Genomic DNA, 26,863 nt, shown 5'->3' with positions numbered 1-26,863 from the left:
AGTCCAATGGCGGCGAGCTTTACGACACTCCTGCCGAAGCTTGGCATCGCACAAGTTGTTCTTAGGCTTGTGTGCGGCTGCTCGGCCATGGAAACCCATTTCATGAATCTCCCGACGAACAGTTATTGTGCTGACGTTGCTTCCAGAGGCAGTTTGGAACTCGATAGTGAGTCTTACAACAGAGGACAGACGGGTTTTACACATTGCGCGCTTCAGCACTCGGTGGTCCCGTTCTGTGATCTTGTGTGGCCTACCACTTCGCGGCTGAGCCACTGTTGCTCCTAGACGTTCCTCTTCACAATAATAGCACTTACAGTTGACTGGGGCAGCTCCAGCAGGGCAGAAATTTGTCACGTTGAAAGTCACTGAGCTCTTCAGTAGCCATTTTACTGCCAATGTTTGTCCATGGAGATTGTATGGCTGTGTGCTCAATTTTATACACCTGTCAGTAACGGGTGTGGCTGAAATAGCCAAATCCACTAATTTGAAGGGGTGTCCACATACTTTTGTATATGTAGTGTATCTTAAACAACATTCACTGTGTAGTTGTCATGGTAATATACACAGAGGGTACAAAACCTACCTAATATTGAATTGCACCCCTTTTTGCCCTCAGAACAGCCTCAATTCGTCGGAGTATGGACTTTACAATGTCATGGAAAGAGCAGGTGTTCCTAATGTTTTGTACACTCATCATTAAGGAAGTGAAAAAAACATAGCCTTAATCAGTTTTCATTTCTGAGAGAAAAAAAGCGAATATATCTTCCCCCGTAAGCAAGATCCCTGTCAAAAAACAGCACAACACGTCACAGCCTCTTCACCTTCCTCTTCCCTCTAACGTCATTCAGACAGGTTGGCGGGTAGAGGGATCCACCTGTGACTCATCCTGAGTACTTTATCTACACTCCTTATTAAACTCTCTCAATGCTCCTCGTCACTGAGACCTAATATAACACATGCCAGTTATACTGAACAAAAATATAAACGCAAGATGTAGCAATTTCAAAGATTTTACTGAGTTACAGTTCATAGAAGGAAATCAGTCAATTGAAATGAATTCATTAGATCCTAATCTATGGATTTCACATGACTGGGCAGGGGCGCAGCCATGGGTGGGCCTGGGACGGCATAGGCCCACCCACTTGGGAACCAGGTCCACCCACTGCGGAGCCAGGCCCAGCCAATCAGAATGTTTTTCCCCACAAAAGGGCTTTATTACAGACAGAAATACTCCTCAGCATCCCCTTTCCTCCTCCTCAGATGATCCCGCAGTTGAAGAAGCCGGATGTGGAGGTCCTGGGTTGGCGTGGTTACACGTGGTCTGCGGTTGTGAGGCCAGTTGGATGTTCTGCCAAATTCTAAAAAAATGACGTTGGAGGCAGCTTATGGTAGAGAAATGAACATTGAATTCTCTGGCAACAGCTCTGTTGGACATTCCTGCAGTCAGCATGCCAATTGCACGCTCCCTCAAAACTTGAGACATTTGTGGCATTGTGTTGTGTGACAAAACTGCACATTTTAGAGTGGCCTTTTATTGCCACAGCACAAGGTGCACCTGTGTAAGGATCATGCTGTTTAATCAGCTTCTTGATATGCCACACCTGTCAGGTGGATAGATTATCTTGGCAAATGAGAAATGCTCACTAACAGGGATGTAAACAAATTTGTGCACAACATTTGAGATAAATAAGCTTTTTGTGTGTATGGAAAATGTCTGGGATATTTTATTTCAGCTTTGAAGTTGCACCAACGCTTTACATGTTGCGTTTATATTTTTGTTCAGTATAGAAGCACTTCTTCAAAGTTGTCTCATTTCAGTCTCACTTCAAAGCTCCGACAACATGTCCCTCTCTATGTTTAGAATGCTCATTACTTTGGCTGAGACTGCTCTGAGACTTCAGAGGTCTCAAAACCCACTTTGTTTGAGTCTCAATTTTGACTTTTCTCTCTGTTTTGTCAGTGTCTTCTGAGAGAAAGTCATTAGAGGTTTGGTTCTGTATTGTGTTTTGACAGCCCTGTGTTTTCAAAGGGGTTGAGGGGGAGATGTTTCTACGCTAATCCTCTTGTTACAGGATTGAGTTGTTGTTCAAATAGGGGGGGGCTTATAGTTGTCCTGTTTCACACATACATGCACAAGTGTGTAACCTGTACAAGTGTGTGGTGTGAAATGCTATCGTTATGTATTAATTAATCTCTCTTGTGTGGCTTTATTCAGGTTTTTACATCAGTGCAACTAGGACTTTGGAAATATCAAAATGTGAAACTATAACCTTACATAAATGTTGGCTTGTCTGAGACAGAACATAGAGCTGAAATAATTGACTCATTGTCAGTTCAGCTGCCATGAGCTGTACAGGGTCCTGAACTCTGGCACCATACTTGTCATGATGAGTTGTGTGATTACAATAGGAATCACAGAGCAGCACATAAGGATATGAAAAATAAACGTATTGATGAGGAAATCTAGTCTAAAACCATTATCTTAAACTATCGGCCACATTAATTTGAATCGTGACATTGGGAGAAACTAATGATGCACTGTAAGAAAATGGGATTCAGTCCAGTGGAATGTCTTTGATCACTCTCTCTGTCTGTGTGCGTATATATGTATTTATTGTGCAGTCAAACAAGTGTATGTGTGCATGAGCAAAGCTCCCCTCATTAAATGCCTCCCTGATGAAACTCCCCATGATTAGTTATAAATGAAGAAGCTAGGCTCGGCTCTGCTCCCAGCTCTACTTGCCTCATTTCCTCAGGAACATATTTAGGAGGTCTCATACGAGCTAGCCCAATCGACATGGGCTTTGATCCAGTCAATGCATCCATAATCATCCGTAATCATTCTAGTCTTGGTGTTGGATCTGTTAGATTTAGATGCACATATGGTCTAAGTTTCAAATACATGTGCTGAAAAGGTGAAAGTGAAACAAGGACAATTCCATTATATCAAAAGGTCAGCATAGAAGTCTGATGTTAGCACTCTTCCTCTCCATTTGCGGGAGTAATGAGCGAGGGATGGAGCAGCGATCGGGGGATGTCATGGCATTTGGCGGAGGAGTGGAGGATGAGAAGGATGGGGATGGAGGTGGGTGTTGAATGGACCTAAAAGGTTAGTCTGCTCAAGTCAAGTGGAAGAAAGAGTTAGCCTTTGAAGTGAGAGCATGAGCAAACTTTCCCCCTATCCCAGCTATCCGCCCACACACTCCCCTCACGCCTAGAGATAGTGTTTTTGAAAGCCGCCCACCAGAGCTCCTGCAGCACCAGGGCTGATGGGGTCTCCAGAGCTGCCAAACTGCTGCTTAATTAAGCCGGCTGATCCACACTATCATTTATCATGTGAAAGCCAGGAGAGGGGGAAAAGGAGTATGGAAGAGGAGGAGAGGGAGGGGTAGGGAAACACGAGGGATGAGGGGGATGGAGGGAATAGTTCGCGTCACAGGGTCTCTCTCCCCAGAGTTGAGTGGGAGAGAGACTATGCAGCTGTACAGTACTTTACTTGAACTCCTCTCTCTCTCTCTTAGTTATGCACTAGACTAGGGTCTTACCAACACCACAGCGCATGTCTCTCTCCAGCAGGACAACTCTGCCTCTGCACAACATTCTCTCAACAGAACAAGTCTCTCAGAACTATAAAAGCTCTCTATACAATGGCATACATTTTTGGCAGGAGAAGAAGCTGAAGGAGCTTTAACTGAATATCGTTCCAAAGGTATAATTGTGGTCCAGGGATTTTTCTATTTGTAGTACTCTCTCTGCAACATTGAAGCGGTGGGTAGAAATTCTGCTCCAGGACTTTGTGGACACCTGGTGGGGTAGATCTGTGTGTCTGTGATCGGTGTGTCTTTCACACATACACAAAAGCATACTGGAGATGAGATCCAGCTGTACTGAGCGCAAGCCTGTGTCTTCTCAACCATGCAATGTAAGTGAGGGTGTTTAAAGGTAGACAGTGTGTGTGTGTGTGTGTATTTAATATGCCTGAGAGTGATAGATGTGTTTTGAGATAAAGAGAGTAAGGTTGCAGCAAGAGGAGCAAATGCTGTGCTTTGCACATTTTGTAGCACCCTCGAGAACTGTTCTAATGTTTTATGGAATGGAGAGTAATGCTCAGTGTGTTTCTTTTAAATATTAGCTTATTGTTTTAAGTGTCGTCGTTAAACTGGATTATGGCATGATCCATTATCCTGACATACTGTACATTGGTTTGTCTGTCTCTGTTCAATTGACCAATGGAGTGTCTACTGTGCTTCCATTTGACCACAAAGTTCTGTTCTTTTTTTTGTTGCACTGATAAAATCATTGCTATGGACAGAAGTTGATATGTATTCTGTCTTCTCCTCTAACAAGATGACCTAGAATATGGTCCATTCTAACGAGTAACTGCCTCTGTGGTTTGACCAACTGTCAGACCCTATAACAGTGAAGGCAGAAACCCTAAAGACTTTGTGCCAACCCCAATCATTGTATAAACCTCCAATTCCATGAAAACGAGTCACCAATTTAGTGATTTGGTAGTCAAGTGGTTTTGGTGGGGAACAATGTATTCCCATTTAGCTGAATGCTTTGGCTGTTTCTGTTGTACAATTACAGAGTAGAATGAAAGTAGACATGTAGGCTACATTGTTTATCTTTTCTCCAAGCGTATGTTCCTTGCTAGCAACATTTGATGTCTACAGTGTTGATGAGAGTAGACCTGCTTGCATAACTCAAGGGATAGAGGTAGAACTGAGCTGACCTCTTAAGCAATTTCCTGTCATTTTTAAAGCCTTTTAATTAGTTTGTGTGTTGGAATCACAACAGACCTCCCTCCTCCTTTCTCTAGCTATTTTTATCCCTCTGCTTCTGGAGCCTGCTAGCTCCTGGGACTGTGTGTGTGTGTGTGTGTGTTAGTACACATGCATATGTGCAGAAAGATATGTGGAGCGTGGCTTGTGGCATGCATGGAATGAAATATTCAGGTGACAGAAAGGCAGATTCCTCCACATTCAGTGACATTTTTGGTGACATTTTCTTTAGGTGGCAGTCTGTCACATGTCAGATGCATACGCGTACTGTACATTGTTAGAGAAACAAATAAAAGAGGGTGTGTGGAAAAGGAGGGAGAAGGGAAAAGGGAGAGGAGGAGAACACAGCTGTTGTTGCCCACAGGCTCTGGAGCATTCTTGCATTATACAATAGGCTCTTTTTTCTTCCCCGACTTACTGCAGGAGATTTCAAAGGCACTAGGGCTCTTCTTTAACCTGGTGTTCCAGCTGAATGCTGGAACACAAACGGAGGACACAACCTTGTCCACGTTCACTGCACCATATCAACTATATCAAAGCCTTGACAAGGCATTGTGAGTCCGGGCAGCGCTAGAGGCACTAAGCTGTTGGAAGGAATCATGCAGTGCACTCTCAGAGGAATTCTCGGAGGCATACCTTGACCCCCCTGCGTGTTGCTGAACCATCATTACAGGGAAGGAAACGTAAACAAGTGCATTGAACAATGAAATTGGTTGCGTTCCCTACCTGGTATTTACATATTCCTATTCCTATTTATTCCTAGAAGGTCCATACTCTCTAATAAATGAATGTGACTTTATGTAGTGCTTGGATTAGCAATGAAAATAAGCCAATGCAAAAGCAAAGCAAAAATGGTGTCCTCTTCTAATTGTGGATGTGTCCAATGTTGTCACAATAAGGAGGGGTTTGGTATGAGAAAATGGACACTGATCATTTGGGTTCTACAGATTGTCAGGCATAAGACCCTTTAGTGATAGATGTTATGACATCCATGTACAGTATATACAGTAGTTTTTGAATCTTTTGTTTATCCAGGAAGTCCCATTGAGGTCAGGAGTAGGGCTGTTAGGGTGACTATTACCGCCACACCAGAGGTCACAAGTCATGAAGGGAGTCAAATTCCACGTGACCTTTTAGTCACTGTAATTAGGCGTCTCCAAGCTCTGATGCTGCTGATTGTCATTAGCAGCCTATCAAACTTGCTAACTTCCTGGTACTCAGCACTCTATTGTGCCTCTAATCACGCTGACATCAATGCAAACGTAATCGAAAATCTAATCAAACACTCCATGAGAGCCCATGAGCTCATGTTGCGCAACATTTCTATAGGCTATGCAATTGCGTGAGAAAACAGTTTTGATGGCCTCTATTAAAAAGAGGAGGATCCCATCAGCTTTCTATAGGCTAGGCTTACTATATGTATTTATAAACTTTCCTAATATTAAGCACATTGCTTTGCTTTACAACAGGAGTATAGCCTACCTGAAAATAAATCACAGGAAAAGCGTCCTCCCTTTGCTATTTAAGAGCAAGTATTATTTTTTTCCCATGACCCTGTTCTGAGACAGGTGTATGATAATGGTCCATTCTAAATCAAAACTAATTTCATACATATATTATTTAGTATATGTAAAGACAACATTAAATCAAGAATAGTCTGATGGGTGACAATATTAGCCTATCACTTGTGAATTATGTATTATCACTTGTAAATGATGCCCAGATTGTGCAGTAAGGCAAGAAACAGCTGACATTTTTTTGGAACTTTTTCCATTTCTAGTTGTACACCTCATGTAGCCTAGCCCATAGACCTACATGTTTTGATAAGGTTTGTATCACAACTAAAGTGGCCAAATAACTTCTTAAAATTAAGCACATTAATCTGCTTTATAACTGGTGTGGACCCCAACTGGCATACATAGGCTGCGCGTGAGTTTCAAGTTTGGGGAAGATCATTTTCACCATAAAAATGCAACTTTATAATAAATCATTACATGCATAATCGCATTTGTCCTCACTTTTGAGAACAGTGCAAATGCAATCGAAAATCACATTAAACACTTATCATCAAAACAGCCTATCATACTTTTAAAACTCACCTCACTGTGATGACAATTAGAAGAAAGAAGTTCAACAGCAGGTTGAAGCAGTGTAAATGAAATGGACAGCGCTTTCTAGGGTGATGATTAATTCAAAACATCCATATGCATATTAGAGCTTATGCATAGGCTTCTGAGCCCAAGCCCGAAAAAAAAACTGAATTAAAATTATGATTTTGCCATTATACAATACATAACCTATACTGTATATTACGCATGGCAGAAAAAACTTTTTTTTTTTAAACTGATTTAAGATGGACTGGTTACCAAAATGTACACTGCTCAAAAAAATAAAGGGAACACTAAAATAACACATCCTAGATCTGAATGAATGAAATAATCTTATTAAATACTTTTTTCTTTACATAGTTGAATGTGCTGACAACAAAATCCCGCAAAAATGATCAATGGAAATCAAATTGATCAACCCATGGAGGTCTGGATTTGGAGTCACACTCAAAATTAAAGTGGAAAACCACACTACAGGCTGATCCAACTTTGATGTAATGTCCTTAAAACAAGTCAAAATGAGGCTCAGTAGTGTGTGTGGCCTCCACGTGCCTGTATGACCTCCCTACAACGCCTGGGCATGCTCCTGATGAGGTGGCGGATGGTCTCCTGAGGGATCTCCTCCCAGACCTGGACTAAAGCATCCGCCAACTCCTGGACAGTCTATGGTGCAACGTGGCGTTGGTGGATGGAGCGAGACATGATGTCCCAGATGTGCTCAATTGGATTCAGGTCTGGGGAACGGGCGGGCCAGTCCATAGCATCAATGCCTTCCTCTTGCAGGAACTGCTGACACACTCCAGCCACATGAGGTCTAGCATTGTCTTGCATTAGGAGGAACCCAGGGCCAACCGCACCAGCATATGGTCTCACAAGGGGTCTGAGGATCTCATCTCGGTACCTAATGGCAGTCAGGCTACCTCTGGCGAGCACATGGAGGGCTGTGCGGCCCCCCAAAGAAATGCCACCCCACACCATGACTGACCCACCGCCAAACCGTTCAAGCTGGAGGATGTTGCAGGCAGCAGAACGTTCTCCACAGCGTCTCCAGACTCTGTCACATGTGCTCAGTGTGAACCTGCTTTCATCTGTGAAGAGCACAGGGCGCCAGTGGCGAGTTTGCCAATCTTGGTGTTAATAATAATATGCCATTTTAGCAGACGCTTTTATCCAAAGCGACTTACAGTCATGCGTGCATACATTTTTTTTGTGTATGGGTGGTCCCGGGGATCGAACCCACTACCTTGGCGTTACAAGCGCCGTGCTCTACCAGCTGAGCTACAGAGGACCAAATGCCAAACGTCCTGCACGGTGTTGGGCTGTAAGCACAACCCCCACCTGTGGACGTCGGGCCCTCATACCACCCTCATGGTGTCTGTTTCTGACCGTTTGAGCAGACACATGCACATTTGTGGCCTGCTGGAGGTCATTTTGCAGGGCTCTGGCAGTGCTCCTCCTTGCACAAAGGCAGAGGTAGCGGTCCTGCTGCTGGGTTGTTGCCCTCCTACGGCCTCCTCCACGTCTCCTGATGTACTGGCCTGTCTCCTGGTAGCGCCTCCATGCTCTGGACACTACGCTGACAGACACAGCAAACCTTCTTGCCACAGCTCGCATTGATGTGCCATCCTGGATGAGCTGCACTACCTGAGCCACTTGTGTGGGTTGTAGACACCGTCTCATGCTACCACTAGAGTGAAAGCACCGCCAGCATTCAAAAGTGACCAAAACATCAGCCAGGAAGCATAGGAACTGAGAAGTGGTCTGTGGTCACCACCTGCAGAACCAGTCCTTTATTGGGGGTGTCTTGCTAATTGCCTATAATTTCCACCTGTTGTCTATTCAATTTGCACAACAGCATGTGAAATTTATTGTCAATCAGTGTTGCTTCCTAAGTGGACAGTTTAATTTCACAGAAGTGTGATTCAAATCAAATCAAATTTTATTGGTCACATGCGCCGAATACAACAGGTGCAGACATTACAGTGAAATGCTTACTTACAGCCCTTAACCAACAGTGCATTTATTTTAAACCAAAAAAGTAAGAATAAAACAACAACAAAAAAAAGTGTTGAGAAAAAAAGAGCAGAAGTAAAATAAAGTGACAGTAGGGAGGCTATATATACAGGGGGTACCGTTGCAGAGTCAATGTGCGGGGCACCGGCTAGTTGAGGTAGTTGAGGTAATATGTACATGTGGGTAGAGTTAAAGTGACTATGCATAAATACTTAACAGAGTAGCAGCAGCGTAAAAAGGATGGGGTGGGGGGCAGTGCAAATAGTCCGGGTAGCCATGATTAGCTGTTCAGGAGTCTTATGGCTTGGGGGTAGAAGCTGTTGAGAAGTCTTTTGGACCTAGACTTGGCACTCCGGTACCGCTTGCCCGTGCGGTAGCAGAGAGAACAGTCTATGACTAGGGTGGCTGGAGTCTTTGACAATTTTGAGGGCCTTCCTCTGACACCGCCTGGTATAGAGGTCCTGGATGGCAGGAAGCTTTGCCCCAGTGATGTACTGGGCCGTACGCACTACCCTCTGTAGTGCCTTGCGGTCGGAGGCCAAGCAGTTGCCATACCAGGCGGTGATGCAACCAGTCAGGATGCTCTCGATGGTGCAGCTGTAGAATATTTTGAGGATCTGAGGACCCATGCCAAATCTTTTTAGTCTCCTGAGGGGGAATAGGCTTTGTCGTGCCCTCTTCACGACTGTCTTGGTGTGTTTGGACCATGATAGTTCGTTGGTGATGTGGACACCAAGGAACTTGAAGCTCTCAACCTGTTCCACTACAGCCCCGTCGATGAGAATAGGGCGTGCTCAGTCCTCTTTTTTTTCCTGTAGTCCACAATCATCTCCTTTGTCTTGGTCACGTTGAGGGAGAGGTTGTTGTCCTGGCACCACACGGCCAGATCTCTGACCTCCTCCCTATAGGCTGTCTCATCGTTGTCGGTGATCAGGCCTACCACTGTTGTGTCGTCGGCAAACTTAATGATGGTGTTGGAGTCGTGCCTGGCCATGCAGTCATGGGTGAACAGAGAGTACAGGAGGGGGACTGAGCACGCACCCCTGAGGGGCCCCCGTGTTGAGGATCAGTGTGGCAGATGTGTTGTTACCTACCCTTACCACCTGGGGGCGGCCCGTCAGGAAGTCCAGGATCCAGTTGCAGAGGGAGGTGTTTAGTCCCAGGATCCTTAGCTTAGTGATGAGCTTAGAGGGCACTATGGTGTTGAATGCTGAGCTGTAGTCAATGAATAGCATTCTCACGTAGGTGTTCCTCTTGTCCAGGTGGGAAAGGGCAGTGTGGAGTGCGATAGAGATTGCATCATCTGTGGATCTGTTGGGGCGGTATGCAAATTGGAGTGGGTCTAGGGTTTCTGGGATTATGCTGTTGATGTGAGCCATGACCAGTCTTTCAAAGCACTTCATGGCTACAGACGTCAGTGCTACGGGTCGGTAGTCATTTAGGCAGGTTATCTTAAAGTTCTTGGGCACGGGGACTATGGTGGTCTGCTTGAAACATGTTGGTATTACAGACTCACCCCTCATCACTGTCAAACGCTCCCTAAAACACTTTAGCGAGGAGGCCTTCCTAATTGACCTGGCCCAGGTATCCTGGATGGATATAGATCTCATTCCGTCAGTAGAGGATGCCTGGTTGTTCCTTAAAAGTAATTTCCTCTCAATCTTAAATAAACATGCCCCATTCAAAAAATACAGAACTAAGAACCGATATAGCCCCTGGTTCTCCTCAGACTTGACTGCCCTTGACCAGCACAAAAACATCCTGTGGCGTACAGCATTAGCATCAAATAGCCCCCGCGATATGCAACTTTTCAGGGAAGTTAGGAACCAATATACACAAGCAGTCAGGAAAGCAAAGGCTAACTTTTTTCAAACAGAAATTTGCATCCTGTAGCACTAACTCCAAAAAGTTTTGGGACACTGTAAAGTCCATGGAGAATAAGAGCACTTCCTCCCAGCTGCCCACTGCACTGAGGCTAGGAAACACTATCACCACCGATAAATCTACAATAATCGAGAATTTCAACAAGCATTTTGCTACAGCTGGCCATGCTTTCCATCTGGCTACCACTAACCCGGCCACCAACTCTGCACCCTCTGCTGCAACTTGCCCATGCCCCCCGCTTCTCCTTCACACAAATTCAGACAGCTGATGTTTTGAAAGCGCTGCAAAATCTGGACCCCTACAAATCAGCTGGGCTAGACAATCTGGACCCTTTCTTTCTAAAACTAGCCGCGAAATTGTCGCTACCCCCTATTACTAGTCTGTTCAACCTCTCTTTCATAACGTCTGAGATCCCCAGAGATTGGAAAGCTGCCGCGGTCATCCCCCCTCTTCAAAGGGGGGTGACACTCTAGATCCAAACTGCTACAGACCTATATCCATCCTGCCCTGCCTTTCGAAAGTATTCGAAAGCCAAGTTAACAAACAGATCATCGACCATTTCGAATAACACCGTACCTTCTCCGCTATGCAATCCGGTTTCCGAGCTGGTCACGGGTGCACTTCAGCCACGCTCAAGGTCCTAAACGATATTATAACCGCGATTGATAATAGACAGTACTGTGCAGCCGTCTTCATCGACCTGGCCAAGGCTTTCGACTCTGTCAACCACCGCATTCTTATTGGCAGACTAAATAGCCTTGGTTTCTCAAATGACTGCCTCGCCTGGTTCACCAACTACTTCTCAGATAGAGTTCAGTGTGTCAAATCGGAGGGCCTGTTGTCTGGACCTATGGCAGTCTCTATGGGGGTGCCACAGGGTTCAATTCTTGGGCCGACACTTTTCTCCGTGTATATCAATGATGTCGCTCTTGCTGCTGGTGACTCTCAGATCCACCTCTACGCAGACGACACCATTTTGTATACATCTGGCCCTTCATTGGACACTGTGTTAACAAACCTCCAAACGAGCTTCAATGCCATACAACAATCCTTCAGTAGCCTCCAACTGCTCTTAAACACTAGTAAAACTAAATGCATGCTTTTCAATCGAACGCTGCTGGCACCCGCCCACCCGACTAGAATCACCACTCTCGACGGGTCTGACCTAGAGTATGTGGACAACTACAAATACCTAGGTGTCTGGTTAGACTGTAAACTCAACTTCCAGACTCACATAAAGAATCTCCAATCCAAAGTTAAATCTAGAATCGGCTTCCTATTTCGCAATAAAGCCTCCTTCACTCATGCTGCCAAACATGCCCTCGTAAAACTGACTATCCTACCGATCCTTGACTTCGCCGATGTAATTTACATAGCCTCCAACACTCTACTCAGCAAATTGGATGTAGTCTATCACAGTGCCATCCGTTTTGTCTCCAAAGCCCCATACACTACCCACCACTGTGACCTGTACGCTCTTGTTGGCTGGTCCTCACTACATGTTCGTCGTCAAACCCACTGGCTCCAGGCCATCTATAAATCACTGCTAGGCAAATCCCCGCCTTATCTTAGCTCATTGGTCACCATAGCAGCACCCACCCGTAGTCTGCGCTCCAGCAGGTATATCTCACTGGTCATTCCCAAAGCCAACACCTCCTTTGGCCGCCATTCCTTCCAGTTCTCTGCTGCCATTGACTGGAACGAATTGCAAAAATCTCTGAAGCTGGAGACTCTTATCTCCCTCAATAACTTTAAGCATCAGTTGTCAGAGCACCTTACCGATCACTGCACCTGTACACAGCCCATCTGAAATTAGCCCACCCAACTACCTCATCCCTATATTGTTATTTATTTTGCTCTTTTGCACCCCAGTATCTCTATTTGCACATAATCTCTTGCACATCTAGCATTCCAGTGTTAATACTATTGTAATTATTCTGCACTATAGCCTATTTATTGCCTTACCTCCATAACTTGCTACATTTGCACACACTGTATATATATTTTCTGTTGTATTTCTGACTTTATGTTTTTTACTCCATATGTAACTCTGTGTTGTTTTTATTGCACTACTTTGCTTTATCTTGGCCAGGTCGCAGTTGTAAATGAGAACCTGTTCTCAACTGGCTTACCTGGTTAAATAAAGGTGAAATAAAAAATAAAAAAAATAAACTCAGTCAGGGACATGTTGAAAATGTCAGTGAAGACACTTGCCAGTTGGTCAGCACATGCTCGGAGTACACGTCCTGGTAATCCGTCTGGCCCTGCGGCCTTGTGAATGTTGACCTGCTTAAAAGTCTTACTCACATCGGCTACGGAGAGCGTGATCACATAGTCATCCGGAACAGCTGGTGCTCTCATGCATGCTTCAGTGTTGCTTGCCTCGAAGCGAGCATAGAAGTGGTTTAGCTCGTCTGGTAGGCTTGTGTCACTGGGCAGCTCGCGGCTGTGCTTCCCTTTGTAGTCTGTAATAGTTTTCAAGCCCTGCCACATCCGACGAGCGTCAGAGCCAGTGTAGTATGATTCAATCTTAGACCTGTATTGACTCTTTGCCTGTTTGATGGTTCGTCAGAGGTCATAGCGGGATTTCTTATAAGCGTCCGGGGTTAGAGTCCCGTTCCTTGAAAGCGGCAGCTCTACCCTTTAGCTCAGTGCGGATGTTTCCTGTAATCCATGGCTTCTGGTTGGGGTATGTACGTACGGTCACTGTGGGGACGACATCATCGATGCACTTATTGATGAAGCCAGTGACTGATGTGGTGTACTCCTCAATGCTGTCTGAAGAATCCCGGAATATGTTCCAGTCTGTGCTAGCAAAACAGTCCTGTAGCTTAGCATCTGCGTCATCTGACCACTTTTTTATTAACCGAATCACTGGTGCTTCCTGCTTCAGTTTTTGCTTATAAGCAGGAATCAGGAGGATAGAGTTATGGTCAGATTTGCCAAATGGAGGGCGAGGGAGAGCTTTGTATGCGTCTCTGTGTGTGGAGTAAAGGTGGTCTAGAGTTTTTTTTCCCTCTGGTTGCACATTTAACATGCTGGTAGTAATTAGGTAGAACGGATTTAAGTTTCCCTGCATTAAAGTCCCCGGCCACTAGGAGCGCTGCATCTGGATGAGCGTTTTCCTGTTGATTAATGGCCTTGTACAACTCATTCAGTGCAATCTTAATGCCAGCATTGGTTTGTGGTGGTAAATAGACAGCTATGAAAAATATAGATGAAAACTCTCTTGGTAAATAGTGTGGTCTACAGCTTATCATAAGATACTCTACCTCAGGCGAGCAAAACCTCGAGACGTCCTTAGTATTTGATTTTGTGCACCAGCTGTTGTTTACAAATATACACAGACTGCCACCCCTTGTCTTACCAGAGTCAGCCGTTCTGTCCTGCCGATGTAGCGTATAGCCTGCTAGCTGAATGTTATCATTGTTGTCGTTCAGCCACGACTCCGTGAAACATAAGATATTACAGTTTTTAATGTCCCGTTGGTAGGATAACCGTAATCTTAAATCGTCCATTTTATTCTCAAAAGATTGAACGTTGGCTAATAGGATTGATGGAAGAGGCAGTTTACTCGCTTGCCGCCGGATCCTTACAAGGCATCCGGATCTGCGTCCGCGATATCTCCGTCTCTTCCTCACGCGAATGACGTGGATTTGGGCCTTGTCGGGTGTCTGTATGATATCCTTCGCGGCCGCCTCGTTGAAGAAAAAATCTTCGTCCAATGCGAGGTGAGTAATCGCTGTCCTGATATCCAGAAGCTCTTTTTGGTTATAAGAGACGATGGCAGAAACATTATGTACAAAATAAATTACAAATAACGCGGAAAAACGCACATAATAGTACAATTGGTTAGAGGGCTGTAAAACGGCAGCCATCTTCTCCGGCGCTGTATATATGATTGACTTGGAGTTACATTGTGTTGTTTAAGTGTTCCCTTTATTTTTTTGAGCAGTGTATATCCATGAGTCTGGGAGAGAACGCATAGCCCTAGGCGGTGCTGTTGGTTCATGGATTGTGCAGGGCGGCTTACAGTTAGCCTACAATTAGTGAATTTGCATTTGATTTTGAATAGCCTAGTAATAGGGAAATTTTTATATTTTCATAATTAATTGGGTGACACATTACCTTTAGCTACATACTATCTCACCACCATGCGTTTTCATCTCCTCTTCTCTCTCCTTTATTCATTTCTCGAGCGCACGGACCGGCTGTCAACAGTTTAGTGAAATGTGTTTCGTTGCGAAAACATGTTACAATCGATGTTCCCGAACAGATTTCACTTTTGTACGTTTTCCCACTGACAAAGAAATGATCAGTCTATAATTTTAATGGTAGGTTTATTTGAACAGTGAGAGACAGAATAACAACAACAAAAATCCAGAAAAACGCATGTAAAAAATGTTATAAATTGATTTGCATTTTAAAGAGGGAAATAAGTATTTGACCCCCTCTCAATCAGAAAGATTTCTGGCTCCCAGGTGTCTTTTATACAGGTAACGAGCTGAGATTAGGAGCACACTCTTAAAGGGAGTGCTCCTAATCTCAGCTTGTTACCTGTATAAAAGACACCTGCCCACAGAAGCAATCAATCAATCAGATTCCAAACTCTCCACCATGGCCAAGACCAAAGAGCTCTCCAAGGATGTCAGGGACAAGATTGTAGACCTACACAAGGCTGGAATGGGCTACAAGACCATCGCCAAGCAGCTTGGTGAGAAGGTGACAATAGTTGATGTGATTATTCGCAAATGGAAGAAACACAAAAGACCTGTCAATCTCCTTTGGCCTGGGGCTCCATGCAAGATCTCACCTCGTGGAGTTGCAATGATCATGAGAACGGTGAGGAATCAGCCCAGAACTACACGGGAGGATCTTGTCAATGATCTCAAGGCAGCTGGGACCATAGTCACCAAGAAAACAATTGGTAACACACTACGCCGTGAAGGACTGAAATCCTGCAGCGCCCGCAAGGTCCCCCTGCTCAAGAAAGCACATATACACGGCCATCTGAAGTTTGCCAATGAACATCTGAATGATTCAGAGGAGAACTGGGTGAAAGTGTTGTGGTCAGATGAGACCAAAATCGAGCTCTTTGGCATCAACTCAACTCGCCGTGTTTGGAGGAGGAAGAATGCTGCCTATGACCCCAAGAACACCATCCCCACCGTCAAACATGGAGGTGGAAACATTATGCTTTGAGGGTGTTTTTCTGCTAAGGGGACAGGACAACTTCACCGCATCAAAGGGACGATGGACGGGGCCATGTACCGTCAAATCTTGGGTGAGAACCTCCTTCCCTCAGCCAGGGCATTGAAAATGGGTCGTGGATAGGTATTCCAGCATGAAAATGACCTAAAACACACGGCCAAGGCAACAAAGGAGTGGCTCAAGAAGAAGCACATTAAGGTCCTGGAGTGGCCTAGCCAGTCTCCAGACCTTAATCCCATAGAAAATCTGTGGAGGGAGCTGAAGGTTCGAGTTGCCAAACGTCAGCCTCGAAACCTTAATGACTTGGAGAAGATCTGCAAAGAGGATTGGAACAAAATCCCTCCTGATATGTGTGCAAACCTGGTGGCCAACTACAAGAAACGTCTGACCTCTGTGATTGCCAACAAAGGTTTTGCCACCAAGTACTAAGTCATGTTTTGCAGAGGGGTCAAATACTTATTTCCCTCATTAAAATGCAAATCAATTTATAACATTTTTTACATGCGTTTTTCTGGATTTTTTTGTTGTTATTCTGTCTCTCACTGTTCAAATAAACCTACCATTAAAATTATAGACTGATCATGTCTTTGTCAGTTATTCTGTCTCTCACTGTTCAAACAAACCTACCATTAAAATTATAGACTGATCATGTCTTTGTCAGTGGGCAAACGTACAAAATCAGCAGGGGATCAAATACTTTTTTCCCTCACTGTATATGTGATGGTGTATATTAAATTGATATATTATACTTTTTTTATGTAGATGTTCTAAAGGCGCACATCAGCGGCTTGTATGTGTGGAGGCCTGGAGATGCTAAAAGTGTTTATGTTAATTAATGGTAAATTACCGTGAGACCTGGCAGTCTTTTGCATGACAATAACCAGCTGACCAAATTTCATGACCGCCACAGCCCTAGTCAGGAGACTTCATTTACCAGGGAGACCTTGTCACTGTTATGTCAGACCACTTTAATCTAACTGTTTCTCTGTTGTTCCAGCAGCACCCAGCAGGGTTGGAGGCTATCAGCCCCAGTGAGGAGGTGACTGACATGGAGGACAATGAGGAAGAGGACCTGGGAGTGTTGGACGACCAGCGGAGCATCATCCTGCACCTCCTCTCCCAGCTCAAACTGGGCATGGACCTCACCCGGGTAAGACAGCCAATGCTCTCTGCTCTCTTCATGTCTTTTCCTTGGAATGTTAGAGATGGTATGGCCAACACAACGCTTACTGGTTCACTGAATAGATTATGTAGAAATGTCTTGATTCCTTTTTACGACAGCCAACGCTCTCTGCTCTCTCTTCATAGTTTTCCCTTGGAATGTTAGAGCTGGTAATGCCAACGCAATGTTTACTGGTTCACTCACTGAATAGGAATGTCTTGATTCTTGTTTTAGGAAGTACAGCTTACAGTTATGTACTGGTATGTCCATTTGAATATAATCATCAATGGCATCAAAACAATCATGGAATGACACTAAAAAGGCTTTTAGTTCAAATTATGACTAGTGCTCCTCTTTATTACTGTTCCCTATCAGCACTCTAGTGAAGTGTCTCCCTCATGCAGTTTATCGGTCGCCTCCCGCCCTGTTTACTAGGTGGTGCTACCCACCTTCATCCTGGAGAAGCGCTCCCTGCTGGAGATGTATGCTAATTTCATGGCCCACCCGGACATGTTCCTGTCCATCACGGCTGGCGCCACGGCGGAGGACCGCATCGTACGCTTCGTCGAGTACTACCTTACCGCCTTCCACGAGGGCCGCAAAGGAGCTGTGGCCAAGAAGCCCTACAACCCGGCACTGGGTGAGACCTTCCACTGTTCCTGGGAGGTGCCCCGGGACAGAGTGAGGCCCCTCAGGTCTCAGAGCTCCAGGGAACCAGCCTCCAAGGGCCCCAACAACACCCAACAGCAGGACGATCCGTCGGGGACCGAGTGTTACCGCGTTCGCTTCATAGCCGAGCAGGTGTCCCACCACCCGCCTGTCTCAGGGTTCTACTGCGAGTGCCCAGAGAGGAGGATGTGTGTCAGTGCCCACGTGTGGACGAGAAGCAAGTTCATGGGCATGTCCATTGGTGTGTCCATGATAGGGGAAGGTGAGTGAATTGATGTGCTTCAGGTTCATTGAGGCTCAGTTAAAAGCTGGCACCATAAGTACAGTGAGGGAAAAAAGTATTTGATCCCATGCTGATTTTTTGATGTTTGCCCACTGACAAATACATGATCAGTCTATAATTTTAATGGTAGGTTTATTTGAAGTGAGAGACAGAATAACAACAAAAGAATCCAGAAAAACGCATGTCAAAAATGTTATTAATTGATTTGCATTTTAATGAGGGAAATAAGTATTTGACCCCTCTGCAAAACATGACTTAGTACTTGGTGGCAAAACCTTTGTTGGCAATCACAGAGGTCAGACGTTTCTTGTAGTTGGCCACCAGATTTGCACACATCTCAAGAGGGATTTTGTCCCACTCCTCTTTGCAGATCTTCTCCAAGTCATTAAGTTTTCGAGCCTGACGTTTGGCAACTCGAACCTTCAGCTCCCTCCACAGATTTTCTATGGGATTAAGGTCTGGAGACTGGCTAGGCCACTCCAGGACCTTAATGTGCTTCTTCTTGAGCCACTCCTTTGTTGCCTTGGCTGTGTGTTTTGTGTCATTGTCATGCTGGAATACCCATCCACGACCCATTTTCAATGCCCTGGCTGAGGGAAGGAGGTTCTCACCCAAGATTTGACGGTACATGGCCCCGTCCATCGTCCCTTTGATGTGGTGAAGTTGTCATGTCCCCTTAGCAGAAAAACACCCCCAAAGCATAATGTTTCCACCTCCATGTTTGACGGTGGGGATGGTGTTCTTGGGGTCATAGGCAGCATTCCTCCTCCTCCAAACACGGCGAGTTGAGTTGATGCCAAAGAGCTCGATTTTGGTCTCATCTGACCACAACACTTTCACCCAGTTCTCCTCTGAATCATTCAGATGTTCATTGGCAAACTTCAGACGGGCCTGTATATGTGCTTTCTTGAGCAGGGGGACCTTGCGGGCGCTGCAGGATTTCAGTCCTTCACGGCGTAGTGTGTTACCAATTGCTTTCTTGGTGACTATGGTCCCAGCTGCATTGAGATCATTGACAAGATCCTCCCGTGTAGTTCTGGGCTGATTCCTCACCGTTCTCATGATCATTGCAACTCCACGAGGTGAGATCTTGCATGGAGCTCCAGGCCGAGGGAGATTGACAGTTATTCTGTGTTTCTTCCATTTGCAAATAATCGCACCAACTGTTGTCACCTTCTCACCAAGCTGCTTGATGATGGTCTTGTAGCCCATTCCAGCCTTGTGTAGGTCTACAATCTTGTCCCTGACATCCTTGGAGAGCTCTTTGGTCTTGGCCATGGTGGAGAGTTTGGAATCTGATTGATTGCTTCTGTGGACAGGTGTCCACACAAGCTGCTCCTAATCTCAGCTCGTTACCTGTATAAAAGACCTGGGAGCCAGAAATCTTTCTGATTGAGAGGGGGTCAATACTTATTTCCCTCATTAAAATGCAAATCAATTTATAACATTTTTGACATGCGTTTTTCTGGATTTTTGTTGTTGTTATTCTGTCTCTCACTGTTCAAATAAACCTACCATTAAAATTATAGACTGATCATTTCTTTGTCAGTGGGCAAATGTACAAAATCAGCAGGGGATCAAATACTTTTTTCCCTCACTGTACATGATTGAGTTCAAATCATATACTTTTCTTAAGCTTATGCTCATGTTTTGGAATATACATGGAGATACAGTTGGTGGCAGTTTGAATGGCATTAGCAACGCGAATGACCCGACCCACCTGAGGATCTGTCTTTTTCAGCCACCTATTTCCTGTGTTTGAGGGGTGCAAAAGTCTTGTCACTTAAATCTCGTTAGATTGATTGCTTTCATTTTACTCCTGCGACTCTTTCATACTCTTGCTTGTGCCTGTAGTTTTTTCCCCATTACCGTTACGATCACGGAGATGTTTGTAATGACCTGTCAAACACACCCCTAATGGCTGAAATGGTCTCAATGGAATACATTGTCTTTCCGTTGCATCTATAAGAACGCTAAAGCTTTGTCTGGGATTAAACGCATCGTCTCGACACATCACAAGAAAGAGAAGAAAGACAACTTTATTTTGATGGATGTCAATTATTTGTGGAATTGAAAAAGTAATACTTTTAATACAGTTGAAATGTTTACAAATTAGATGCGCTAAAATGAAAATAACTTCCGAAAATGAACACTCGGATTATAATTATATTATTTCTCATTTCGCAAACAATGTAAAGTATGTATGGAGAGGTGTTTTCTAGAGCCAAGCGTGTTGATTTTTAATCCGATGGTATCCTGCTATTGATACACATGTTGAATTATGCAACAGAACGTGACAACAACAGTAATTAATGAGTCAGTCTAGACAGAGCAGGTGAGTGCAGGAAGGCAGAGCACGTATTTGGTGGTTGCAGCCTTGTTCCATTCCTTTATGTTAATATATTCATATATGCAAAAACAATACACCATGTACTTATGCAAATTAAGGTATTATCATTTGATTTATTTTAACAGAAAATATTTAAAAAAATACCTGATACCTTTAGAAAAAAAGGTGAGATCTTACAATAAATTGAATACCTGAGTTCCCACCACAATCCCTGAACTCCATAAATTATTTGCCCGTGCCAGAAATGTTTTATGTGCTATAATTCAGTCAATATCCGATGTATTTTTTTCATGGTAAAAGTTTGGAGTATCTTCATCCATTGTCCAACTGTTGCATTTATTAGAATTGTTTTTAAAACCTTTCAAAAATGTTGATTACTGTTGCTAATGGCATCTACAGCAGCCAGTTTTACTCTCATACCTATCCATTGTGCATAGTCCTATTGCACAATGGAAGGGTATGAGAGTTCTCTGATGACAATCAATACATGAGTCCTCTATCTGCTGTCAAGACGCCACAATGTAGGCTTTGAACTGAATCAACTGAATCTGTATACATGTTATACTGATTCACCACGACCAGACAATATTCTCATGTGTACCTTTTTAATGCCTGGTGAGTCATACCACAGGATTTGTGCATTCACTGTGGGATTACTTTTGAAGCACAATGTTGACCCGCTCACATTTAGAGGCCTGTGTGGTTTGGCATCTTTATGAGTAATGTGCCTCTAATGAAAATATAAATATTTTTTGAGTGGACAATATTTAGTGCTGCATTGATTGGTGCTGATTAAGATGATGTCTGATGGAGAGGAGAGTACAATAAGCATGTGTCAGATACAATCTGCTCCTGCTGTGATTTGCGGTGGCTGTGGGTTGCCATGGACAGCACGGTGGGTTGTCATGCACAGCACGGTGGGTCGATGTGGGTGTTTAGCTAAAAAGAGGATAAGATGATGTCTGATGGAGAGGAGAGTACAGGAAGCATGTGTCAGATACAATCTGCTCCTGCTGTGATTTGCGGTGGCTGTGGGTTGTCATGGACAGCACGGTGGGTCGATGTGGGTGTTTAGCTAAAAAGAGGATAAATTGTGTCTGTACTGACGGTATTATAAATGCTAGATTGTTATGCCTTAATGCTCTCAACCAAAGACAGTATTAATTCAGTGACATTGGACATATAGTACAGTACATTGCATACACAGTATGAAGAGGTGGACAAGGTAGGACAAGGTAAGACAAGGGGGTCGAGGAGGGATCGATTGTGAAGGAAATGTTTCCCACTTGTAATATAGCCAAACTAGTGTATGCAAGCCAGTTATGTGATGACCTTCCACATGATTTCTCTCCTGACTCAATTAGGGTGTTTTCACACATAGTCCTCTTAAAAGAACAGATCTCATTCCTCTTTAAAGTGAACTGTGGGGTAAAATAAAGCAAAACAACTCAGTTCTCTTTGTATTCACGCTGCCCTTGCCTTTGAATGAGGACTCAACTCTTTTGCCAGTTCACTTCACCAATGCTGTGGTCTGAGTCCTCTTTGCATTCACATTGCTATGTTTAGAAAGGAACCAAGATCTTTTTCCAACATTCACTCAATGCACTCTGGGTTTTTACAAGGTGCAGGACAAGCCATTCCATCAGAATGTGTTATCGGACAGCTAGATATACCTACTAACATTTTGGAAGCTAATAGATTGCATTTAGTTAAAAGATGAGACAATCATTGTAATCAGAAGATACTATTAACATGTAAATATTATTGGTAACAGAATAAATAGCAGAAGAATAACTGCAGATTAAATAATGCTGTAATCGGAAATTGTACACCCAATGTAGGCTACCGCCCCTTTAAGAGCTAGAATGGATTTTGTACCCCGTGTTGTGATTCTCACCAAATATGTTGGTGTATTCTCACACTATTCAAACCCTTCAATCGAATAAACAGCTTATGAAGCTCTCTTAGCCTATAGATCACATATTGCAAACAAATAATCTGAACTAAAAACTCGACACGTTTTGGAATTTCTGTGCATCCTTGACAATCGCTAATCAATAGGCCTAACCAAAAACAGCACACGTTTTTTCTGCAAATCTGCACATCATCATCTTCTCTCTATTGTGGCACTAATGTGAGAGGGTTTATTGCAGTAGTCTAGTGTGTGGTGCAGGAATAATGACAAGCAAACCTGGGGAACTTTGTGTTCACATTGCCCTAAAAAAGGGAACTGGACCACGGAATTCAAGCGAACCGAACTCAGACTGCCTCTTGAGATGGTCTCAGTTCAGTTCGCTTCGGGGGCTCTTTTGAGGGGTCTGAGTTCTTTGGAGTGTTTACACTGCACAAAAAATTAAGCAAACCAATTTGAGTTCACAAAAACTCTTAAAGGGACCAAGTGTGAAAACACCCTTATACTATTTAGCAATAATATTTATATTTATTTTATTTATTTTACCCATATTTTCCCAGGCAAGTTGACAGAACACAGTCTCATTTACAGCAACGACCTGGGGAATAGTTACAGGGGAGAGGAGGGGGGATGAATGAGCCAATTGGAAGCTGGGGATGATTAGGTGGCCATGATGGTTTGAGGGCCAGATTGGGAATTTAGACAGGACACTGGGGTTAACACCCCTACTCTTACGATAAGTGCCATGGGATCTTTAGTGACCACAGAATCAGTGCATGGGGCGATGTGGGGTCATGCACAGTGGGTGTCCACTGTTCTGCCTCAGTAACAGGAAAAACCTTGGCTAATGATGCTCACCATTAATGTTGTTAATGAGGCACTGTTGTCAGCATGCTTTTTTCTGTTAAACTCAATCACTAATGAAGATTGAACGTTGGAGAGGTCACATTTCACAGGCATTTTCTACCCAGCTTAAACATTAATCTTAGAAGAGTATATTTATGGTACGGAGATACTGTATCTTGCAAAGGATTTTCACTTGTAGTCTCTGCAAAAGCTTCTGCAGTATTCTATGGCATGTACAGTTTTTTTAGACATTCAGGTAAATAAATGACGGGCGCTTGGCTACTTACCACCATGCACTAGGATAGCCAGGTCCCAGATCTGTTTGTGCTATCATGTCAACTCCTTGTTAGTTGTCACTCATTGTCTTAACCAAACATGAACAAATGTTTGCAAGAGGTGGCAACAGAGCAGAAACTGCCTGGGACCAGACTTGCACCAGTGAGATGCTGACCCTTTGATCTTTCCCACTCTGCTCCCCAGGGACCTTATGCCTTCTGGAGCATGACGAGGAGTATGTCTTCACTCTGCCCTGTGCCTATGCCCGCTCCATCCTCACCGTGCCATGGGTGGAGCTAGGTGGCAAAGTCACCATCAGCTGTGCCAAGAGTGGCTACTCAGCCACCGTCACATTCCACACCAAGCCTTTCTATGGAGGGAAGGTACACAGGTGGGTCTCTGAATGTGTGAGAGTGTGTGAGTGAGAGAGAGAAGAAGAGGAAGAGGGCGAGAGCGAGAGATTGCTTTGGCAATGTAAACATACTGTGTTTCCCATGCCAATAAAGCCCTTTGAATTGAATTGAATTGAATTGAATTCAGAGAGAGAGAGGATTTGAACACTGTATTGAAATGATTTGAACGTCATAATTTCAAATCTATTTTGAATGGTAAATAATCTGTTGTCATTCTGTCATACTTTTATTGTGAATAAGAATAGAATATGTTTCTAAACACTTCTACTACATTAATGGGGATGCTACCATGATTACGGATAATCATGAATGAATCGTGAATAATGATGAGTGAGAAAGTTACAGAGGCATAAATATCAAACATATTCTTATTTACTATATAAGTGGCTCCAAAATGACACTACATTATTTACCATTTATTTATATTGGGCACAAAATAAACTGAAACACAACCAAAACAAACTGCAAATGCATCCAACAAATTTGTAGAGTCACAAACATGATGTAGTCATTGCGTGCTATAAATATGGGACATAAGTGAATTTGTCCAAATACTTTGTTCCCTTAAATGAGGGGACTATGTACAAAAAGTGCTGTAATTTCTAAACGGTTCACCCAATATGTATGAAAAAATCCTCAAATTAAAGCTGACAGTCTGCACTTTAACCTCGTAGTCTTTTAATAATTTCAACGTGCTGAAGTACAGAGCCAAAACAACAACACATGTGTCACTGTCCAAATACTTTTGGACCTCACTGTAATTCGATATTACTATGACAGTACAATGTATCATAAGAGTAATGTTGAGCAATGATGGGCTGCCACTAAGTACATCTTCTGAACATCGCTGCTAAATTTTCCTCTCAGGGTGACTGCAGAAGTCAAACACAACCCGACCAACACCATTGTGTGCAAGGCCCAGGGGGAGTGGAACGGAACCCTGGAGTTCACCTATAGCAGCGGGGAGACCAAAGTGATTGACACAGCCAAATTGCCAATCATCAAGAAGAAGCTCCGGCCTGTGGAGAAGCAGGGACAGAATGAGTCCAGGTAAGATGCTCCTAGGTCCAATATGCTGTATTTTTGGTCCCTTCTTAGTGGACCAGGGTCGTGTTCATTACACACCAAACAGAAGTAAACTGGACTGAAACAAGGAGGGACTCCCTGGACTTGGTGTATATGGAACAGTAGCCGTTATAGTAGCTATCTTGTCAGCTATGTGTGGGTTTGTTATATACATGTTCTTTATGCGTTTGTGTAGGCGGTTATGGCAGCATGTCACCAAGTCACTGAAGGAGGGGAACATTGACGAGGCCACGGAACACAAGCATCGTCTAGAGGAGCGCCAGAGAGGGGAGGAGAGGCAGAGAGCTGCAGTCAACTCGCCCTGGACACCCAAATATTTCAGTAAAAAGGTAGTTACAGGAGGAAGTTGAGCCAGGGTTAAATATAAAACTAGGGTAAGGGCTGGGGCTATATGTTCAACCCTATCCCTAACCTTTACCCTACTTTTCTCTTTGGACCCACGAGGTGCTGGACCCCGGCTCCACCTGGCTCTCCCTTTGACTTAACCTAACGTAGCAGGAGTAAAAGGAAATGCCTGAGTGGAGTTCCCACACGGTTTTCAGAGGAAGCTAGATTGAATTAGCTGTATCCCTGAAAACTGGATACATCCAGGTGGTTGGCAACTCCGCTAAGGGTGCTTTGTCCCAAGGTGCAGGAACCTGGCTCCAGGTGAATAAACTCAATTTAACCACTGATGCTAATCTGGTTTTGTCTTTGTTCTTGCCTTTAGGGAGAAGATTGGATCTACCACAATCCTCTGTGGAAATCTCACTGACACAAGAACCAGACTGCTCTAATGGACACTAACTTAGAGCCTCTATCCCCTAAACGAGGGGCCAGGCCAGGGGAAGGATAATGATGGAACAGCCATTCGCTCTCCATTGGGACCCGAGATACTGACTCTTAATGACATGGACAATGGACACACTCATGGGAATCAAGTGGTTTCCAATTGAACTACGAGGGTGGGAGTGACAGATTTTTATAGTATTCGAGGTAGAGAATTTCTATTTTTCACTTTACCAAGGCCTTTTTCCTTTTGCAAATGCATGGTATGACATGATTTGTCACTGGTATTTTTTTCCAGTTGTGTTGACACATTCATTATCTTTTTAGGTTCTAACGCCTTTATTTGTCACACAGCATCAGAATGCAATGGGAGGAGGAGGAAGGTGGCACAGATGGACTCAGTAGGACCCATTGCAGTGTTGATGGAATACAAGTGTTGATGGCAAAGATGCAAATATGTTTGGAGATATGTTTTTGTTACATTAGTTCCCATCTGGTTTTCAACAAATGGTGACGACTAGGAGCAGTCTATTTCTTATCACTTTACGTTGCCATTCTGCCCATCCAGACCTTTAGAAGGAGTTTTGACCATTCCTGAAATGACTGTTTGCCTCTGCTCTTCCATGCATACAGATTTCCCATCACTCGCTTACCCACTTATTACACAGTTAACACTCCATTGGACCCTATCTTCCCGAGAGGTCTTTCCTCCTTCCAGGTATGTGTCCTTATGTTGGGATTGATATAACATAATTAAGCTGGAGCTGTACCCAGCTCACAACTCATCATGCTAATATCTCAGTGGGCTGCCTCTGAGTTGAATATGGATAAGGTGCATAGGAAGACAACCCCATTCTCACAGAGGGGCACCGAGAGGTGTAGTCTCTCCCGATGTCATTCAGGATTATGTTATTGACAGGATATGAGGTACTGTGGTGGTGGTAGTAGTAGAGGGGATGTTTTGGGTCATACATAGCCATTATATATTTACATTTTCACAAAATGTGCTAATTGACATACCCTGAGTATACCAAACATTAGGAAAACCTTCCTAATATTGAGCTTCACCCCCCATGTCTCAAGGCTTAAAAATCCTCC

General features: G+C 44.0%; 1 protein-coding gene across 3 annotated transcripts in view; it reads left to right on the top strand.

Moving 5' to 3' along the window:
- LOC121586340 (oxysterol-binding protein-related protein 10) overlaps positions 1-26,863 on the top strand; it is a 145,320-nt gene extending 118,457 nt beyond the window's left edge. For 2 of the 3 annotated variants that reach the window (XM_041902956.2, XM_041902954.1), the window contains 6 exons: positions 16,998-17,150; positions 17,598-18,093; positions 23,703-23,889; positions 24,779-24,961; positions 25,173-25,326; positions 25,707-26,863. In XM_041902956.2, coding sequence (XP_041758890.1) covers positions 16,998-17,150; positions 17,598-18,093; positions 23,703-23,889; positions 24,779-24,961; positions 25,173-25,326; positions 25,707-25,751 — 1,218 coding nt within the window. In that variant the 3' untranslated portion in view covers positions 25,752-26,863. The remainder of the gene's footprint in view (positions 1-16,997; positions 17,151-17,597; positions 18,094-23,702; positions 23,890-24,778; positions 24,962-25,172; positions 25,327-25,706) is intronic. The other variant, XM_041902955.1, reaches the window with a different exon arrangement.

Source organism: Coregonus clupeaformis, chromosome 17 (genome assembly GCF_020615455.1).
Source record: "Coregonus clupeaformis isolate EN_2021a chromosome 17, ASM2061545v1, whole genome shotgun sequence".
Taxonomy (NCBI): domain Eukaryota; kingdom Metazoa; phylum Chordata; class Actinopteri; order Salmoniformes; family Salmonidae; genus Coregonus; species Coregonus clupeaformis.
The sequence above is the reverse complement of the archived record's forward strand: the minus strand, read 5'-3'. Positions and strand labels throughout refer to the sequence as shown.